General features: G+C 44.9%; 1 protein-coding gene across 1 annotated transcript in view; it reads left to right on the top strand.

Moving 5' to 3' along the window:
• Window positions 1-248: 248 nt before the first annotated feature.
• The window catches only part of LOC140218564 (uncharacterized), a 96,142-nt gene continuing 78,988 nt past the window's right edge, over window positions 249-17,402 (top strand). The window contains exons 1-2 of the mRNA XM_072288351.1: window positions 249-1,364; window positions 1,452-1,649. Coding sequence (XP_072144452.1) covers window positions 249-1,364; window positions 1,452-1,649 — 1,314 coding nt within the window. The remainder of the gene's footprint in view (window positions 1,365-1,451; window positions 1,650-17,402) is intronic.

Below are 17,402 nucleotides of genomic sequence, written 5' to 3' on the forward strand. Positions count from 1 at the left end.
AAGGATACACCGCTCATGCACAAACTCAACGCACAGCCATCCTTACCAAGAAAACTCTCACAACGCAGGAACACGAAATAGAAGGCATCCCCATCGAGCACACCCTAGTGGAGATTATACCAGACAGAAAAACGCAGCAAAGTCTCTTTATCGCCAGCATATACAGCCCTCCTCGTGATCAACTTCCGGAATTCGACCACTTTGTCCGTGAACTCAGGAAACGCACGAAAGGCCATCAAGTTGTCATAATGGGAGATTTCAACGCCCCACATACAGCGTGGGCTTATCCAAACACCACCAAGAAGGGAGCGCGAGTGCACGACACTGCTCAACAACACAGGCTGACACTCTGGAACGACCCACTGCAGGCCACGAGAGTCGGGAACAGTGTCTCCAGGGATACCAACCCGGACCTTACGTTCACAGCTAACGTCCACTGGGCCGAGTGGAGTCGACTCTCGGAGACGCTCGGAAGCGACCACCACATTATCCAACTTGACATCGCGCATAACCGGAAACCAACCAAGACTGGAGTTGCTCGACTAACAGACTGGAAGTCCTTCAGAGACAACCTCAGCGGCAACACAACAATCGACGACATCGACCATTGGCTCAAGGGCCTTCTCATCACTGCAGAAAACCACACCAAGAACATCCAGCTAAGCACCAACACACCCGCAGTCGACCCGCATCTCCTTCATCACTGGGAGGCCAAAAGAAGTCTCCTGAAGAGGTGGAAGAGACAAAAGCTCAATCGAAAACTCAAGCAACGAATCGCCCTTCTCACCATACAGGACCAAGATTACGCGGAGCAATTTACCAGGCAAAATTGGCGCACATTTTGTGACCGCATACAAGGGACACTCAGCACCAAGAAAACCTGGCATCTCCTACGCGCTCTCTTAGCGACCGATCGCACCAAAACTCAACAGAGGCAAGATCTGCGCAGACTGATCCACAATCATGCTGGATCGGAGCACGATCTCCTTCGTGAGCTTCAGCAAAAACTTAGCAGCAACAAGCCCACTTCATCAGCGAGCGGAAAGACGTACGACGGTGCACCAAACCCAGATCTCGACCGACCATTCACCCAGGCAGAGCTCCACGCAGCATTAGCCAAACTCACTAGAAACACCAGTCCCGGCAAGGACAGAATAACTAATAAGCTCCTACGCAACCTCCCACAATATGCCACTACAGCACTGCTACAGTATTACAACGACTGCTGGGAAAAGGGGGACCTACCAGCAGCCTGGAAGCATTCGGAGGTCACCATGATCCCCAAACCCAACAAACCCCTTCTCATCGAAAATCTACGTCCAATTTCCCTCACATCTTGCGTGGGCAAACTCCTCGAGCACATGGTGCACGACCGGTTAACAACATACCTCGAGGACAACGGACACTTGCCGCACACCATGTTCGGATTCCGACAGCATCTGTCCACGCAGGACGTACTCCTGCTCCTCAAAGAAGACTTACTTGATTACCTCGATCACAGACGCAAGTCATCAATCTTGGCAATCGACGTAAAGGGCGCATTCGACAACGTGAGCCACGAAGCCATTCTCCGCAACCTCGAAGATACAGGCTGCGGAACCCGGATCTATAACTACATCAGCAGCTTTTTGACACACCGAACAGCAACAGTAGGCGTCTGCAACCTCCGCAGTGATGAATTTCGGCTACCCAACAAAGGAACCCCACAAGGATCAGTTATTTCACCCCTCCTTTTCAATATCGCAATGATGAAGCTACCAACACAACTGAACGCCATCCCAAACCTATGCCATGCCCTTTACGCCGACGACGTCACGCTCTGGACCAAAGCACCTACTACTGGACAGCAAGAACGCAATCTACAAGAAGCCGTCGATACTATCGAAAGATATCTCCGACACTGCGGTCTGCAATGCGCACCCGAAAAGTCGGAGCTTCTCGTCCTGAGAGTACGGACACGAGGAAGACCACCTAACTATATCGAACCCGATCCTAGCGTCTCGCTCAACGGAACCAAGATCCCTGTAGTAGACTCTCTTCGCGTACTCGGACTTCACATCCACAAGGACGGATCAGGGGCGGCCACTCTCCCGCGTGTCCAACGCACACTGTCACAAGTTACGCACCTCGTCAAGAGGATCACAAACCAAAGAAGCGGACTTAAGGAGCACGACACACTAAACATAATTCAAGCTCTCCTAACTAGCCGTATCACCTACGGAACTCCCTACTTGACGCTCAAGCCGGCAGAAATCAAGAAACTCAATGTTGTCATTCGAAAGGCAATCAAAGTAGCCTTGACCCTCCCACCCATGGCATCAACGGAGAAACTCCTCAAGCTCGGCGTCCACAATACGTGGGAAGAGCTTGTCGAGGCTCATAAGATCAGCCAACTAAAGCGGCTCAAGCTCACACCCACCGGACGTGCAGTTTTGCGTTACCTCAACTACAGTGAAAGTTTCATTGCAGACACAGACCAGAAAGCAAGAATCCCACCTGCAGTCCTTGACTGTATCAGCGTTGCAAGTATACCGCGCAATATGCATCCAACTTATCATAAGGAGCGGCGGCAAAGCAGAATCCGCGCACTCAGCAAGAAATACGGGAGAGACCCTGATACAAGGTACACCGATGCTGCCCGGAATATTAAACGAAACGCCTTTGCCCTAAGCGTCACGGATCACCAAGGCAAAGAACTTGCAGCTGTCACCATCCGAGCAAGAGCCCCCGAGACTGCAGAGGAAGCGGCCATAGCTCTGGCAATGACAACATGCCCTGAAGTAGCAGTAATACTAACTGACTCCCACGCAGCAGCGCGCAACTATCAAAAAGGACGCGTATCAGAAATCGCGCTCAAGATACTAAGAAATCACATCGCACGCGCCCCGCTCCCCGACACCCACATCAACTGGGTCCCAGGCCATCAGGGCATGACAGGAAATGAGGCGGCACACGCCGCTGCCCGCGAGCATACCAGCCGGGCTTTCCTGCCATCCCACACTAGGCCGGCCACCAACGTTGATGACATCCCCCTGAAGTACTCGGAGCTTCTGCAACACCACCGACTCAGCAGAAGAACATACGCTTCACCACACAAGAATCTGAGCAAAGAGGAAGAAGTCATCCTGCGCCGCCTACAGACCAACACCTACGAGCACGGAATAATCATGCACAGACTACGTGCTACACGTGCCCCCATTGCGACGTTCCAGACACCCTGCAACATATGGTCCAGGATTGCCCACTGCGTGACAAAGCCGCAGACCCTACCTCACAAGCTCCACAAGACGACTTCAAAGAAAGCCGCCCCATAGAAGCAATAAATGAGCGCCCCAACTCACCGCAGATCCATACGATAACTGAAACGTGGGAGGCCAAGCTTTCCTCCGATGACCTGGACGACCAACGCAGTCTCGTCGCCCGGGCCAAGGAGGCATCCCAAGCCAGAGGGTTCTTGGAATAAGGAATCCTCCCACCTAGGGTGAACCGGGTTCTGACTCGGTTTACCGTTTCGGAAAATAAAAGTTTAGTTCTCTCTCTCTCTGCTATATTGTCCATAAATATAAGGATAAACGTTTATGTAGAATTTTTTCGCTGAAAATGCTATTGTATGTATGTATGTATGTATGTATGTATGTATGTATGTATGTATGTATGTATGTGTATGTATGTATGTATGTATGTATGTATGTATGTATGTATGTATGTATGTATGTATGTATGTATGTATGTATGTATCATGCTGCTGCAACATTGATTTGTGCGGCTTTTTCAGTCTTTACGTATAGTGCATCTATAGCGTATCTGTAGCGTTTGCAACGTGTTAGGCTGTATTCTTGTGGGAACATTTTGTACTTCGAATATATTTATGTTTATGTGATAATATAGCGTACTTCTTTTCTTTCGTGATGAGTGACTCGTAAAGTATTCGTATGTTTCGCAAAACAAAGAAATTAGCGGGCGCCACCACTTAGCTAAAGTTATTTTTCCTTTTCTGCTCAATTAGGGAGAAGAAAAAGGAATGAGAAGGGGAGAAAGGAGAGTGAGAGAGTGCTTGGCGCACACGGCCACACTTTACGCTCGTTATCATTTTTGTGGTCGCAGCCATCATAGTCTTAGGCAACATTGTGAATATAATGTTATTTTTTATTGATACTGCGGTCCCGCTTTCTGGATTTTGGCAGGAGGGTACAAATGTTGAAAACATCACAAAAAGGCAACCAACAAATACGTATATACATAAGAGTAAATAAACTATTATGTAAACTAAACTAGAAGGCATACGGTAAGTACTAAGTTAAACCCGATGTAAACAAGGTGTGTGAAGGCTGTTGACCTTGGTGGTTAGTAAGCTGGTTCCATTCAGTTATTGTCCGCAAAAAGAAAGAGTATTTAAAGGAGTTGTTACGTGTGCGAAACGGAGCAATTGTTAATAGGTGTCTTTGTCTAGTGACATACCCGGATGAAAAGGTTATTACGTGATATGTCTCTAATTTACAGTGCCCCCTCACAATTTGATACATAAATTTTAGCCTAGATGACCGGTTTTTTTGGGGTTATTTGTGGCAAGTTGGCTCTGGTTAAAAGGGTAGAAACAGAAGAACGTCCAAAGCTCTCATATATGAATCGCACACCCATTTTCTCTAAGCTTTCAATCGTGTTAACATTGGTCCGAGTGAAGGGGTCCCAGATTATGGCTGCATAATCTAATGATTGGAGAATAAGCGCTTTATATGCGGTCATGCGGACATCAGGAGCAGTAAATTTTAAAGCTCTTCGTAAAAAGAACAACTTACAGTTTGCATTTCTTACGGCACAATCAATGACTTTAGTCCAGTCTAAGTAATTTGTTATCCAGAGGCCCAGGTATTTGTAGTGAGGTACTTCGTGAAGAAGACTGCTGTTGATAGAATAGACAAAAGTTAATGGACTTTTTTTGTGAGTAACTCTCATGAACACTTTTTTCATAGTTAATAGACATTTTCCACATATCACACCACTAAACAATTTTATTGAGTGTATGATTTAAAAGAATTTGGTCAGCTCTACTGTTCACTTCCGTGTAAATCACACAGTCAACGGCATACAATTGTATTTTGTCAGGAATGTTGCAGACAATATCATTAATAAATAAAAGAAGAAGAAGGGGTCCATGTACCGACTCCTGGGGAACGCCCGAGTCCACACCAACAACTTCTGAAGTTTCTCCATTAAAGGGAACACACTGTTTTTGATTGTTAATATATGCGGCAATCCAGTTTAAAAGTTGGTGGTTATTTATTATTTCCCCAATTTGTGCAATATCTTCTTATGAGAGACATTATCAAACGCTTTTTTACAGTCAATAAAAATTACATCGGTTTGTTTTCCGTTGTTAATTGAAAGTACAAAGTCATGTATAGTTTCTGCTAGCTGGGTTCACGTAGAATAATCTTGTCGAAATCTATGTTGATACTTGGTTAAAATATTATGTTGCTCAAGAAACTGCGTTGTGTGGTTATGTATGCTTTGTTCTAAATGTTTACATGCAGTAGAGGTTAAAGAAATTTGGACGTCAGTTCTTTATACAGTCTTTCCTCAAATTGTTATGGATAGGTTTTACTGTGACGATTCCCCAGTCGTCCGGAACTTGCCCCTCAGATAGTCATCTATAGAGCAGAACGCACAAGTATTTTGAGACCCATTCTGCGTATCTCTTAAAAATGCGTTTGGCATGTCATCTGGCCTTGGGGACTTCTTTACATCGAGTTTTAAGAGCATATTCAAAAGTCCATCTTCACTAATTAGAACATCAGGTATGGGTGGGAAATTTGCGTCGAAGTCTGGTAATACATCGTTTTCAACAGTGAAAATTCTCTTAAATTGGTCATTGAAGGCATTTGACTTTTTTTGCGTAATCTACTTGTACACCTTCGATGTCAAATACATCACAATCGCTAGAAGTCGGGCGTATGTGCCACCCGAATCTCTCGGGGGAAGTGCGTATAAAATTTGGTACGGACTCTCCGAAATACCGTTGTTTGTCAGTTCTTACTTGTGGTTCTAGCTGTTATGCAATATCCGCTATTTTCTGCGCAGTACAGAAAGAGTTTGCAGATTTTTGTTTTTTCTTTAGTATCTTGAATTGTCTGCGTAACCGCAGTGAGTCCCGACTGATGCCGGCGTTTTTGCACTTCGACTTCTTCAAAATCCGGGGAACATATTTATCGATGCATTCTTTTACAATTATTTTGAATTGTAATGAATAGAATCGATAGGCTCTTTTAGCGAGTAATCTGCAGTGGAACGCACTGCGGACAAGTGATCAAGTATATTCTTCTGAGCAAAACGACGCTCACTGGGCTATATATTTTCACCAGCTAGAGGCTCTATTGACGGACGACTGGTCTAAGTCGACTAATTAAACCTGCAGCTGGGTGCTACACTGCCAAATAAAGTGTTTTACAGTTGACGTATGTGATGATTGGGCTTTATAAAAAGCCCTCCAAATCAGTGTTATAGGTGATGAGAACAGCAAATGAAAATTTTCTTTTAACGTGAAGCTTTCTTTGTCTCTTTTTGTTATCTTATGGGCGCTCGTTTCTTGACGAGTAGACAATAACACGGGCATTCTTTATTTGCCACTGAACATGTGACCGAATAGACAACTTGCTACAGGCTGTGTATTTCTGAGCATGCAGGTTACTGATTTTGAAAAAAAAAAAGCCACGCAGAACCCGCGAATTGTTCCATTCTAGTTGACTTGAAGCTTGTTTGCGTCAGCAAGGCCGCAGCTGCAGCGGATGGCACAAGCATAGATAGCCTAGTAGCCTGCAGCTGTTAGCTATCTGCCTCACGCGGACGAAGGCGATGTGTGATACTTGTCGAGGAAAGATTGTTCATGAGAAAATTATGCCACTTTTGTCAAAGTGGCGCATCTATTCTGGGCGACTGTCCATCAATGGGTACATACCGAAGTGCACAAATCCAGTTGTACGTATACCCAGCGCCAAAGTTGTCTAATCCCAATCACCTAGTCACCCAAGTAGTCTATATGCCGAACGTTTGGCAAAGAATGGGTACATGCCCCAGGGAGACATAATAACTTGTACATATACCCAGTGCCAAAATTTTCTAATCAGGCACGTGTCCAGCTGTCCAAGTTGTCTATATACCGACTGTTTCACGCAACATGAGGGAAAAATTTAAAAAAAGGTGATAAAGCACAGGTGGGTTAAAGCAACGACATATTGTTGGCCGTCATGTTGCGCACCGCAGAGTATATTTATATACCGCCTAAATAGGTAATCAACCAAGATGGATACTGAAAGAAAAATTATATTCATTTTATCGGCAAGGGTGCTTCGTTACGTTGTAGAGAGGATTCAGAACCTACCTATCCGGTTTATCGTGGTAACGTACCTCTTTAGTTGGGTTTCTCGTGTCATTTAAAGAGAAGCCAAGAAATATATTAAAGAAACACACAAAAACAGCACATAACCACGCTCATGCGCTGTCTGACTGCAGCGCTCTCAACCATGTTTCTAACGAGCTAATCGCGCGATGGCCTGGCTATCGCTTAACAAAGACGGAGGCACTTTCTTTCTTGACAACCACATAGAGGTTTGTGTCACTACGTAGGTCTTCACGTCAACCCAAGTTGATGTGAAATAAGTTCATTGAAGAATGAAATTGGTACACACCTAGTAGCCACTGGGGCACATATCCTGCGGCACATACTTAAGTCGGCCTCCGACAGGTCCATTGAAAAGTGAAACATAACCAAGGGCACATACCTACGGCAATGGACCGCATTTTAAGAATGCGCCACCTTGGGTATTGGCGCACTTACTTAGACTGCGTCATCTTCTTGATCCGCCCACGAAAACGGCCAAATACCTATCAGAAAAAAACTAAACTAGCCTCGTAAAGAATGCTTCGCACTAAGAAAGATTGCTCACTCGCACTCGCAAATCTTCACTAACTCAAATGCAGCATGAAACAGTCTGAGGCTTACTGCGCGTGATATTTCAGCCCCGTAGCGTCACTGGGTGATGCGTTATGGGTGAAACTGTAAAGTCTTTGTCATTGCAACTCATCGCGAGAAGATGCTTAGGCGTCAGCACTATCAAAGAAATTAGCAATAATCTCATTCGCTGCGATATATGCAGATAATGATGCGATATCGATAACAGCTAAAATCGAGCACTGAAAGCAAAACAAGGTCCCTTTTGGTAATAGGCTTTTTGCATGTTCCGAGTCGACAAGCGCTGTACTCTAGCGGCCAGCGCCGAAAATGTTTCGAACAGCTTCGGTGTATCGTGCAGCAAAAGGCCCACGCGTACCCAAGAGCGCGGGCAGTATATACAGTTACAACGAATATAAAAAAAAAATGTTGCTGAATCTTCTGAAGGTGCTTGCTAAAGCTTTCAGACTTTATAAGTGGGAAAACGTCCTTTCACTTGTTCTGTTTACGAATGAAATTAAGAGGTATTGTGTTCAACTGACATTCCGTGAAGCTTGTCTTAGTTTTTTCACAGCGAGAATTTCCTAATTTTCGGCACAATTAATGTTTCACGGAGCTTCTTAGAACAGCCGACATGAGACAAATTTCATAATTCCGTTCGTTTCTTACAGTGTTCTCTCGTTTGGTTGTTTGCTTGTTTTTTTTTTTTTTCTTCTCTCTCTGTTAGCAATGCCGGCTACAGATGCGTCGGCTCAAAAAGTTCCTTGATTGTTCTTTTTTTGGCCCAGTCATTTGTCCTTGTTCCGCGGAGGAACCCACAGTGCCACGTGCTCCCTTCTACCTGTTGTTTGTTCTCGTTGGTTCTTTCCTGGCTAAAATAAGGACCAGAAACGTTGAGGTGCCAATATTCGAGAGCCTGAAACTCAAGAAAACGACATTATTGCGCTTTCGCGTTTGAAACCACACAAATATAAAAACAGATGTTTTTCAGTTGCAAAAGATCACAGATTTAATGCCCATAGCTCGGTCACTAGTTAAATATATTTAGGGGCCGGCTGTTCAAAATTCCTCTTTGTGTTGAAAAAAGGAAGAACAAGAGAACAGAATGTCATTTCGAACCTGCCAGACGGCAACGGCAGTAAAAGCGAAGATATTGACACCCCTGAAGCAATGTTGGCGGCAGATATAGTCGCGAACATCGCGATTATTTCACTATGCAGTCCCTAAAAAGAAAACACATGCCTTGAAATGACAGTATTTCCATCTAAATGGCTGAATTTCACAAACAGAAGGTTCAAACTACGGTCTCCCTCCCGAAAATATTCAGTCAGACACGTTTGTACACCTGCACACAGAAATTGCCCCATTTTGTATACCTGGCAGGACGTTGTGCAAAGTGCTCGCTAACGTGCGTTTATTAAAAACCCGCCGGGGCAGAAATGATTGCTCCAGTCGGCAAAGGGGAACAACAAAACGAGACCCTCCTTGTGGAGAAAAACGATGTGGTGTAAAAGCAAAAATTAAAAGCAAAAGTAAAGTGTAAAAGCCACGGAAAGTACTCGAAACGCACTTGGTAGCAAACAGTTATAGTATGGCCAGGTGGGGGCACTGCGAATTGTTGCGTAAACGCGTGCTCGCAGCCATACTAAACTTAATATTTAACTAGCACACATATACCTCAGTGTAAGGGTCAAATTAAGAATCGAAGCTACAAAAATTAAAGTTCTTGCATAAGGCTAAAAGAATTGAATTATTCAGCGCAGTATATCTCTACAGATCTGTCCCTGTAACATATTGTGTGCTGCGTCGTACGAATCTCACCGATGATGAAAAAGGAATGCACGACTCCAACGCAAAATATCGATTTGTGTTCTTATTGAAGGAACTCTAATTTAAGCACCTCTTAAAGTCATTACCTGGTAGCGACACCTACGCCCCAATGAACAAGAAATTGTCGTCGAAGTCACAACAGGCTGTAAGCGGCTTTTAGTTAGAACAACAGCAGGAGACCACAAATTACGAGATAGCAGGTAGATGTTCTTCTCCCATGTGTGTTCGTTGCTTGTGCTCTTCCTCTGTTTGTCACCTGACTGTATCACAATGTTAGAAGTTTGATATCAATTAACAACTCGCCCAAGGCCACACCCTGTTACTAGGCTAACCACGCCTTTACCGGCTATTTGAAGGACAGCCTTTTGCAATGCTCCAGTGCTCGCTGGCGACTGAACGAACCACACCTGAGATTTCGACAGCGGAGGAAGGCGAGTAAGAGCAGTAAGCAATGACGAAACGCCGTGACAAGTTTGCAGAACACCGCGCACTTATCAAGTATCGCTCTCTACAAGCACGTGAGCACTGCGGACTCCTGTCACTTGCTTTATTTTTGTTACTTTTTTCGTGAACTGCTCCTTTGGACTCGTGGGAGACGACCCATAAACATACACCTCATGGAGAAGGTATAGCAGCAAGTAACAGACGGCATATAGGCAAATTACGAGGAGAAGGAAAGAAAGGGATTTGAAGGAGGCTTTGCTTGAAAAGTTATGGAGGACAGATTTGATTCATGCATGCTCTCTTGAAAATCGTGCTCCTCTCGGAGCGGTCTTGCGCACTGTATGCGTAGGACCGGACTCTTCCCCAAATATCGCGTGCGGCTGACGCACCTTATCGTAGCCAGTGGCGTGCTTTGCGTGCATATAGAAAAGGTGGGATGGATACCTTTATTGAAGCGAAATGTCAGCTACCACCATCGCTGCAGTATATTGCTCATTTTTCGCAGGGTGTTCCCGAAGGATGGCGCGTACTCGATGCAGGATACGGGACCATCCGGCCAGCTCGGTTATAAGGATACAATTTTGGGAGAGGGCATGTTGTTTGTTTGCGTCTCTACCTCCATGGAGCCTATTGCATATTCTGTCCACACAAGACTGTACCTGTCTGGCGATGCCGCTTTGTTCTATAGGCTCATCAGAACGTGGAACTGTTGTTTGTGAGAAAGCTCAAGAGCGGAGAAAATGAGGAAGGTAAGAGAAAACGATGGGTGGCGGAGAATTATGCTGACATTCCGATTTTGTAAAAAAATTGACGACAAGCTTGGGATCGCCATGTAACACGTGGCTGCTTCCTTTATTTTAGTATGACGTATCCACTCGCTGAGTACCATTGCACTAAGCAATTTTGAACGTATTTTCGAATTTCTACTCGTATAAACGAGCCCTTTGTTTTTCTTCTTAGTCGCAATTACTATGTTGCTTTGCCCGGAGTGCTATTTTTCTTTGGCTTCCTCATCCTACCTGAGCTGTGGTACTGTGTGTAATTTCTTAACTTACTACGCTTTTTTCCCCACTTCAACTTGATTTTTTAAAATTATACCCGCCTTCCTCTTCCCCCTTATTGGGTACAGTAGTATCAAAGTAGTGCTGGAGTTACAAATAACCTGCATATATGAAATTAAATTTTTTATTGTTATATTCACTCACGAAATTATGCTACTACATCTTATAACCTTCAAGCATTTCGAACAGGAGCATGTCCCTCACAAAATTCAACATATATTGCAGACGTCATGGTGTCAGAGAGGCCAGAGTATTGAGGCTCACCATATGTAAAGCCTACTTGCATGATGTAGCAGACGATGAAGATGAATTGGCAAGTGGTTTATTATCAGTGCATGGTTAGCACATTTTGTGGCAAGCATGCTATTAGCAGGCGCGCAAACAACGAAATCAAGAGTGTATAGGAAACGAATGGGGTCTTTGCCAGTGCATTCAAAGTCGATGTTATTTATTGCCGGCAGTTACTCCTGGCGGGCGGTGGTACGGGCTGTTAATGTTCAGATCCGCTGTGCTATCTGTATGGGTTCTTAGGATTTCTGTATATGTCTTAAGGGTGACATTCGCAATTAATTGCTGGCCAGCTGAAAATCATATGGCTCTTATGAGCTCTTAACCTGCGGATTAAGCGTGTTGAAATCTGCTGCTATCCGTGCATGTCCGCGCATAATCTGAACTGCGCTCCTCCACAGCTTTCATTCCCTGTTCACCCCAGCGCAAGGCTGCCAATTGAATCCAGCTTGGTTAATTTGTCCGGCCTTTCCCTTAACACTTGTATCTCTTTTTTTATTTATCTTTATTTTTTACACGCTGCCGCCATTTCTGTGCACAATAGCCAAGCTTGCTTCATTATGGCTAATAGCCTTATATTTCCCTTATCTATCTTCTTTCATTTTCCGAGCAAACCCCAATATTTCTTTTTCCACAATAACATCCATTGAAAGAAAGGTGCATGGAGAACGGGGCTGTTTGTGCTATTTTAGTACTTAGTGGTTATCCTTTTCATTTCAGCGGCAAATCATGAATGCAGGTATAAGCAGGTATCATTCCTTCAAAGACATGTGCGCCTTCGGGAGGGTGAGCAGTCATTGTGATGTCATCACCCTCCGCTGATAATTCAGGAGACGAACGTTAAACACTGAGTGCAGTAATCCTACGAAAAGAGAAGGGAGAAGGGACAGCAGAAGGGAAAAAAAGTAAGGTTTTCATTATAACGCCTTAAAGTGAGGGAACAAATAATATTTAACTAGGCCTGGCATCATGTAGGCTAAAGATTTATACAGCCCACAGAATTCTTAGTTTGGCTCACAATTTCTGCGCTGAACAACCACAATAGTTGTGTTCAAACAAATAGAGCCTTATGCCGCCATGTGTAGGCCTATATAATTCCTGGATCAACTGTAATGTAATAACGATAAAGCATAGCTCCAATTAATCTTTTTTTTTTTTGCTTCTATAAAGAACGCCTAAAGCAGCTATTACATGATGTTTATTAGCATGTCGTTATGGATTTACTGCCGCTATTTTATTCAAATACAAAAGAAAGGCATACGTGAAATCTGTCGCATTACGCAAATATTATACACGCCTTTATTTCACAATTTATTCCGCGTATTCTTTTTAAAGCCGAAACAAGTCTTGAAAGAACTCCTTCTCTCTCCTATACAAGAATTTCAAGAAACATTTAGACGACCGCAACGGCCTTCTAATTCGCGTTACGTTAGTCCTAGCGCCACGTTTGTCACGTCCGATTTGTTTTCAATGTTGACTGATATGGTAGCGCACTCGACAAGTGGTAAAACAGAGGCACAGCATCAAAATTCCCATCATGAGCGCTCTGTTTGAGTTCACGTAAATTGACAGGAAGACTCTATTGCATGCTTTTTTTATGGGGGGGAGGGGTAGCGTTTATAAGACCAAATCAAGAAACAAGAAAGCTTCTGCAGCTTTTCCGTCGCCAGTTCCCAAGGCTTTGGAGTCACATGTTCTTCACGTTGGTCGCTTGCTCAACTACCCGTTGTAGGGGCTCAGTGGCAACTGAATTCTGGTTCTGGGCTCAACGGTGCGCATCATTGATTCCTGGCTCAAGCAGCTGCATTTCGATGACCAAGTGAGTGAGTGACTAAAAACTGTATTTGAAAACAAGGTATTGACGGATGACCTTGTTGTTAGGCAGCCACGAGACCCTGGGCCCGGGCGGCTTCTACAGCTTTTTTTATGACCTTAAAATTTCAAGAATACTCACTCACCATTCTTCGGTGTACAGTAAGAGAGATAAAAGAAAGGCTGGGGCGTTAACCAGTCAATAGTCCGGTTGGCTGCGCTAGGCAGAGTGAAGAGAAAAGATGTATAAAAAGAGAGAGAGAAAGGAATGCAGTGAATCTGAGCACGCGCACGGACAGCACTACGCAGTAGATGGCGCTCGCACAAGCCAGTCATTAAGTAAATCTAGGGGAAACTAAAGCTAAAACTTGACTAAAACTAAAACTAGGGAAACTATGGAGCATGTTTTATTAGAATGTGAAGACGTCTATGAAGCGGTCAATTTAGGCACCACTGACCTCCTTGAAGCCCTTGAGTTCATCGGGAGCAATGGTAAAGTAAACATGTCCGCAATAGGCATTAGGAAGAGGCAATTGGAGGATTGGTGAAAGAAAATAGGGAAACGACAGAAGACCGAGACGTACAAAAGCACAGTTCGTAATAAGGGATCAGAAAATTTGGGTGTGGTAGTTAATAGCGTTTTTTTATTGTTTAACCTAGGTAGGACATTAGACAGTATATTAGCAAGAGCTTGGTGGCGCAACCCGCCACCCCTTTCCAAATGGGACCCTCATAACGTCCGTCCGTCCGTCCGTCCGTCCGTCCATCCATCCATCCATCCATCCATCCATCCATCCATCCATCCATCCATCCATCCATCCATCCATCCATCCATCCATCCATCCATCCATTCTCAGAAAGCACAAAAGTGCCTTCCCTGCCCTTTGAGACGATGATTGGCGCGGACGTTGTTCTAGTAATGCTCACTCAGTTGACATACTCTACTCTCCCACTTGTGTTTCGCATTTACGGTTCTTGTGTTTAAAATTGAGAACAGTGGTACAATGGGTGGTCAGTGTTCTCCTCGCAGCCCAAGGCATCACGTGTGCGATTGTCAGCAATTCCACTTATTGCTGAATTACCTTTAGTGAAGGCGACACCTAACCACAACCAACACAGAAGAGACACTTCGCGTCGATGCAGTCCGGCTGGAGGGCTGTGCGGCTGGTGCGCCTTGTACGTGCGGCGTTCCGCTCAGCTAAAGAGAGCGTGCGTGCTAAAAGGAGAAGTTGTCTCGTAGCGTCGGTCCTTGAGAGATGAATGGGGGCCCAGTGGCCTTCGTGGTTTGATGTCCGAGGTGCCTTATCTGTGTCAATATTTCCTCTGATACCTCAATGGCCTAATATCTATTAAAAAGTGTTATCGTGGCCTTTTTCTCTCAAGTGGCGGCTGAGTTCCATGATTTCGCAGATCAGTTGATCGTGAATTCCATGTCGGAGAAATGACTGTATATATTGCATGGCGAGCCTTGAATTGCAGAAGACGGCCCATTTTTAGGACTCTCTGTGTTGATGACATCAAGCGCACCGCAGAGCGTCGCGAGCTCTGTAGCTGTAGACGTAGTGATATGGCAAATCTTGAACCGTTGCGTTATTCTCTTTGTTGGTATAACTACAAGGCCACCAGAACTGGCTGATGTAGTTGAGCCATCAGTGTAGGTTTGAGTGGAGACGCTGTATTTCTCATACAAGAGGAGTAGACGAAGTTGCTTGAGTGCTGATGACAGTAAATCCACCTTTCCCTTAAGTGCTGGGATTGTAAGGTTTACTCGAGAATGGCTGATACACCAAAGATGAATAGACGGCCTTGCCATAGGTGTGTACCATGACGTGATATAGGCGCGGCGCGCGAAGACAATAGCACTGCATGTCCTTCAAGGTCTTTCGAATGGGAGACTGGTGACGTGGTGTGTAGGGGTCCAGGCGGACTCTGGTGTGCACGCACATTGTTTCAATGGTAAGGTGCGTTCTGATTCTACAATATTGAACGATTACAATAGCTTCTATCATAGACGCGCTCCACGTTAGACGAAGGCATATCCTGAGGACTTGTGTTGAATACATTGGATTGTCTTCAGGTTTGTTCTGCAGGTGTTAGAGATGCCTGATAGGCAGTATATTTAGGAATTCAATAAAGAGGACCCCGCGCAGTTGCAGCACAAAGTGTATAGACACTCTCCAGGTCTCTCCAGCTGGGAACCTAAGCATATGGCGAATTCACGTAAGACGTTTCTTTTTTTTTCAAAAGACCAAATGAGTGCTCCAGGAGAGGTATCTGTCAATACCCACCCCAAAAATCTGTGCGTTGTGCTGTATTAGATCAGCTGCCCGTCGACGAATATCATGTTTAATACATCGATTTTCAGACTCGCCGTCATTGATTAGTGCTATGCTGTCGGGCTGCTAAGCATAACGTCGCGTGAATGAGTCCCGGCTACGGCGGCCGCATTTTGATGGGGGCGAAATGTGAAAACACCCATGTACATATATTTAGGTGCACGTTACTGAACTCCAGATGGTTGAAATTATTCCGGAGTTCTTCACTGTGGCCTGCCTTATAATCAGATCGTAGTTTTGGCGCCTAAAATCAAATATTTGTTGTTTGTGTACACTCTTGGACTCTTTTCACATGATACCTGAAGTCATTGTTCACAAAGATAGGGTAATGTTAAAGTGGCTGTTTTTTAAAGCTGTGCGCGAAGCTGAAATCGCGTCACATTCCACCTCCAAATACGAATGCCGCCAGCTAAATGCCGCCAGCTAAAAGGTTGTCGGCGAGTCCAATGAGAGTTGGATTGTAGAGCGTTTCGCTCAGTACTCCACCCTTAAGGACTCCACGGTAACTTTGATATAATATTTCAGCGCAAGTACGGTTACTGTTATGCGGGAAAGTTGAGCCATTCTCGGTAAATATCAAGAACGGTGGCATTTGTAGGTAACTACTTATTCAGAAATCGATCTTACAGCGAAACTCTACTGCTTCTAATATACTAAATATCACTTCGGGGGTGACGTTACCATAAACCCTTTGACATTCAGAAAGAGGGCAGCACATAATCATTTGCTGGACTTCTAGGACTCTACGTACGTCAGCAAATCGACAACGTTGTCTATAGAACGGCCACACCTGAATCTGGCCCTTGCTTATCAATATATCTCGCAGTTTTTAAGGTATCATTCGCATCATCCTAGAACTATCCTCTCCATTAGCTTTCCCACACTGCTCGGAAGTGCAATCGATCGGTATGATGCAATGTCTACAGGAGCCTTACCAGGGTCGAGTTGCGGAATCAGGCGATGTAGTCTTGTATTCCTAGGGAGCCAGATTGTCTGCCAGGAGCTGTTGAACAATAGCAGGATCACTTTCCGAGCCTCTTCGCCACGATTACATAGGGAGCGGTAGGTTATCCCGTCAGGTTCTGAGGATGATAAACGTTTACAGAAGAACATTCGATGTTGCGCAGAATAATGTGAGCAGCATTCATATAAGACCGCAAAATGTTGATGACCTGGGACTAACAGCCAATGTCGCTGCAACTATTGCTGCAGGCATCGAGTTCGGTGCGTTTCAAGGTAACTCAGCAACACATTGTAATATTGCTAGCTCAGGCTGTTCTTCAGGACGGGCAAGTCTTTCCACTATGTTTTCCTCGTATACGTCTTGGTGGTGGTGTTCGTTGATCCCGCAACTGCTCTGATGGAAGATAGCGTGTCGCTATCTGCAGCTCTAGTTTTTTGCGAACGTTTTCGTTGTGGATGCCACCGATGAACAGTGGCAGCCTGTCAATGCGTTGAATTGTCCCGCGCCCTATGTTTCACAATGGACAATTCTCTCCGCATCCGCAGACAATATTTTGATGTGGCCTTGCAAGCACCCATTCATTTAGGAAACTTCAGAAAATGCGTGAGGCAGGCGTGGGCACAAAACAATGCCCGCGACGCAGTGCATCGGGGCCACAAAACATTGTTCACACGACGTGGTTTACACAAACACCTTTTATGTGGGCAATATTGCAACACGTG

This window comes from Dermacentor andersoni, chromosome 5 (genome assembly GCF_023375885.2).
Source record: "Dermacentor andersoni chromosome 5, qqDerAnde1_hic_scaffold, whole genome shotgun sequence".
NCBI lineage: Eukaryota > Metazoa > Arthropoda > Arachnida > Ixodida > Ixodidae > Dermacentor > Dermacentor andersoni.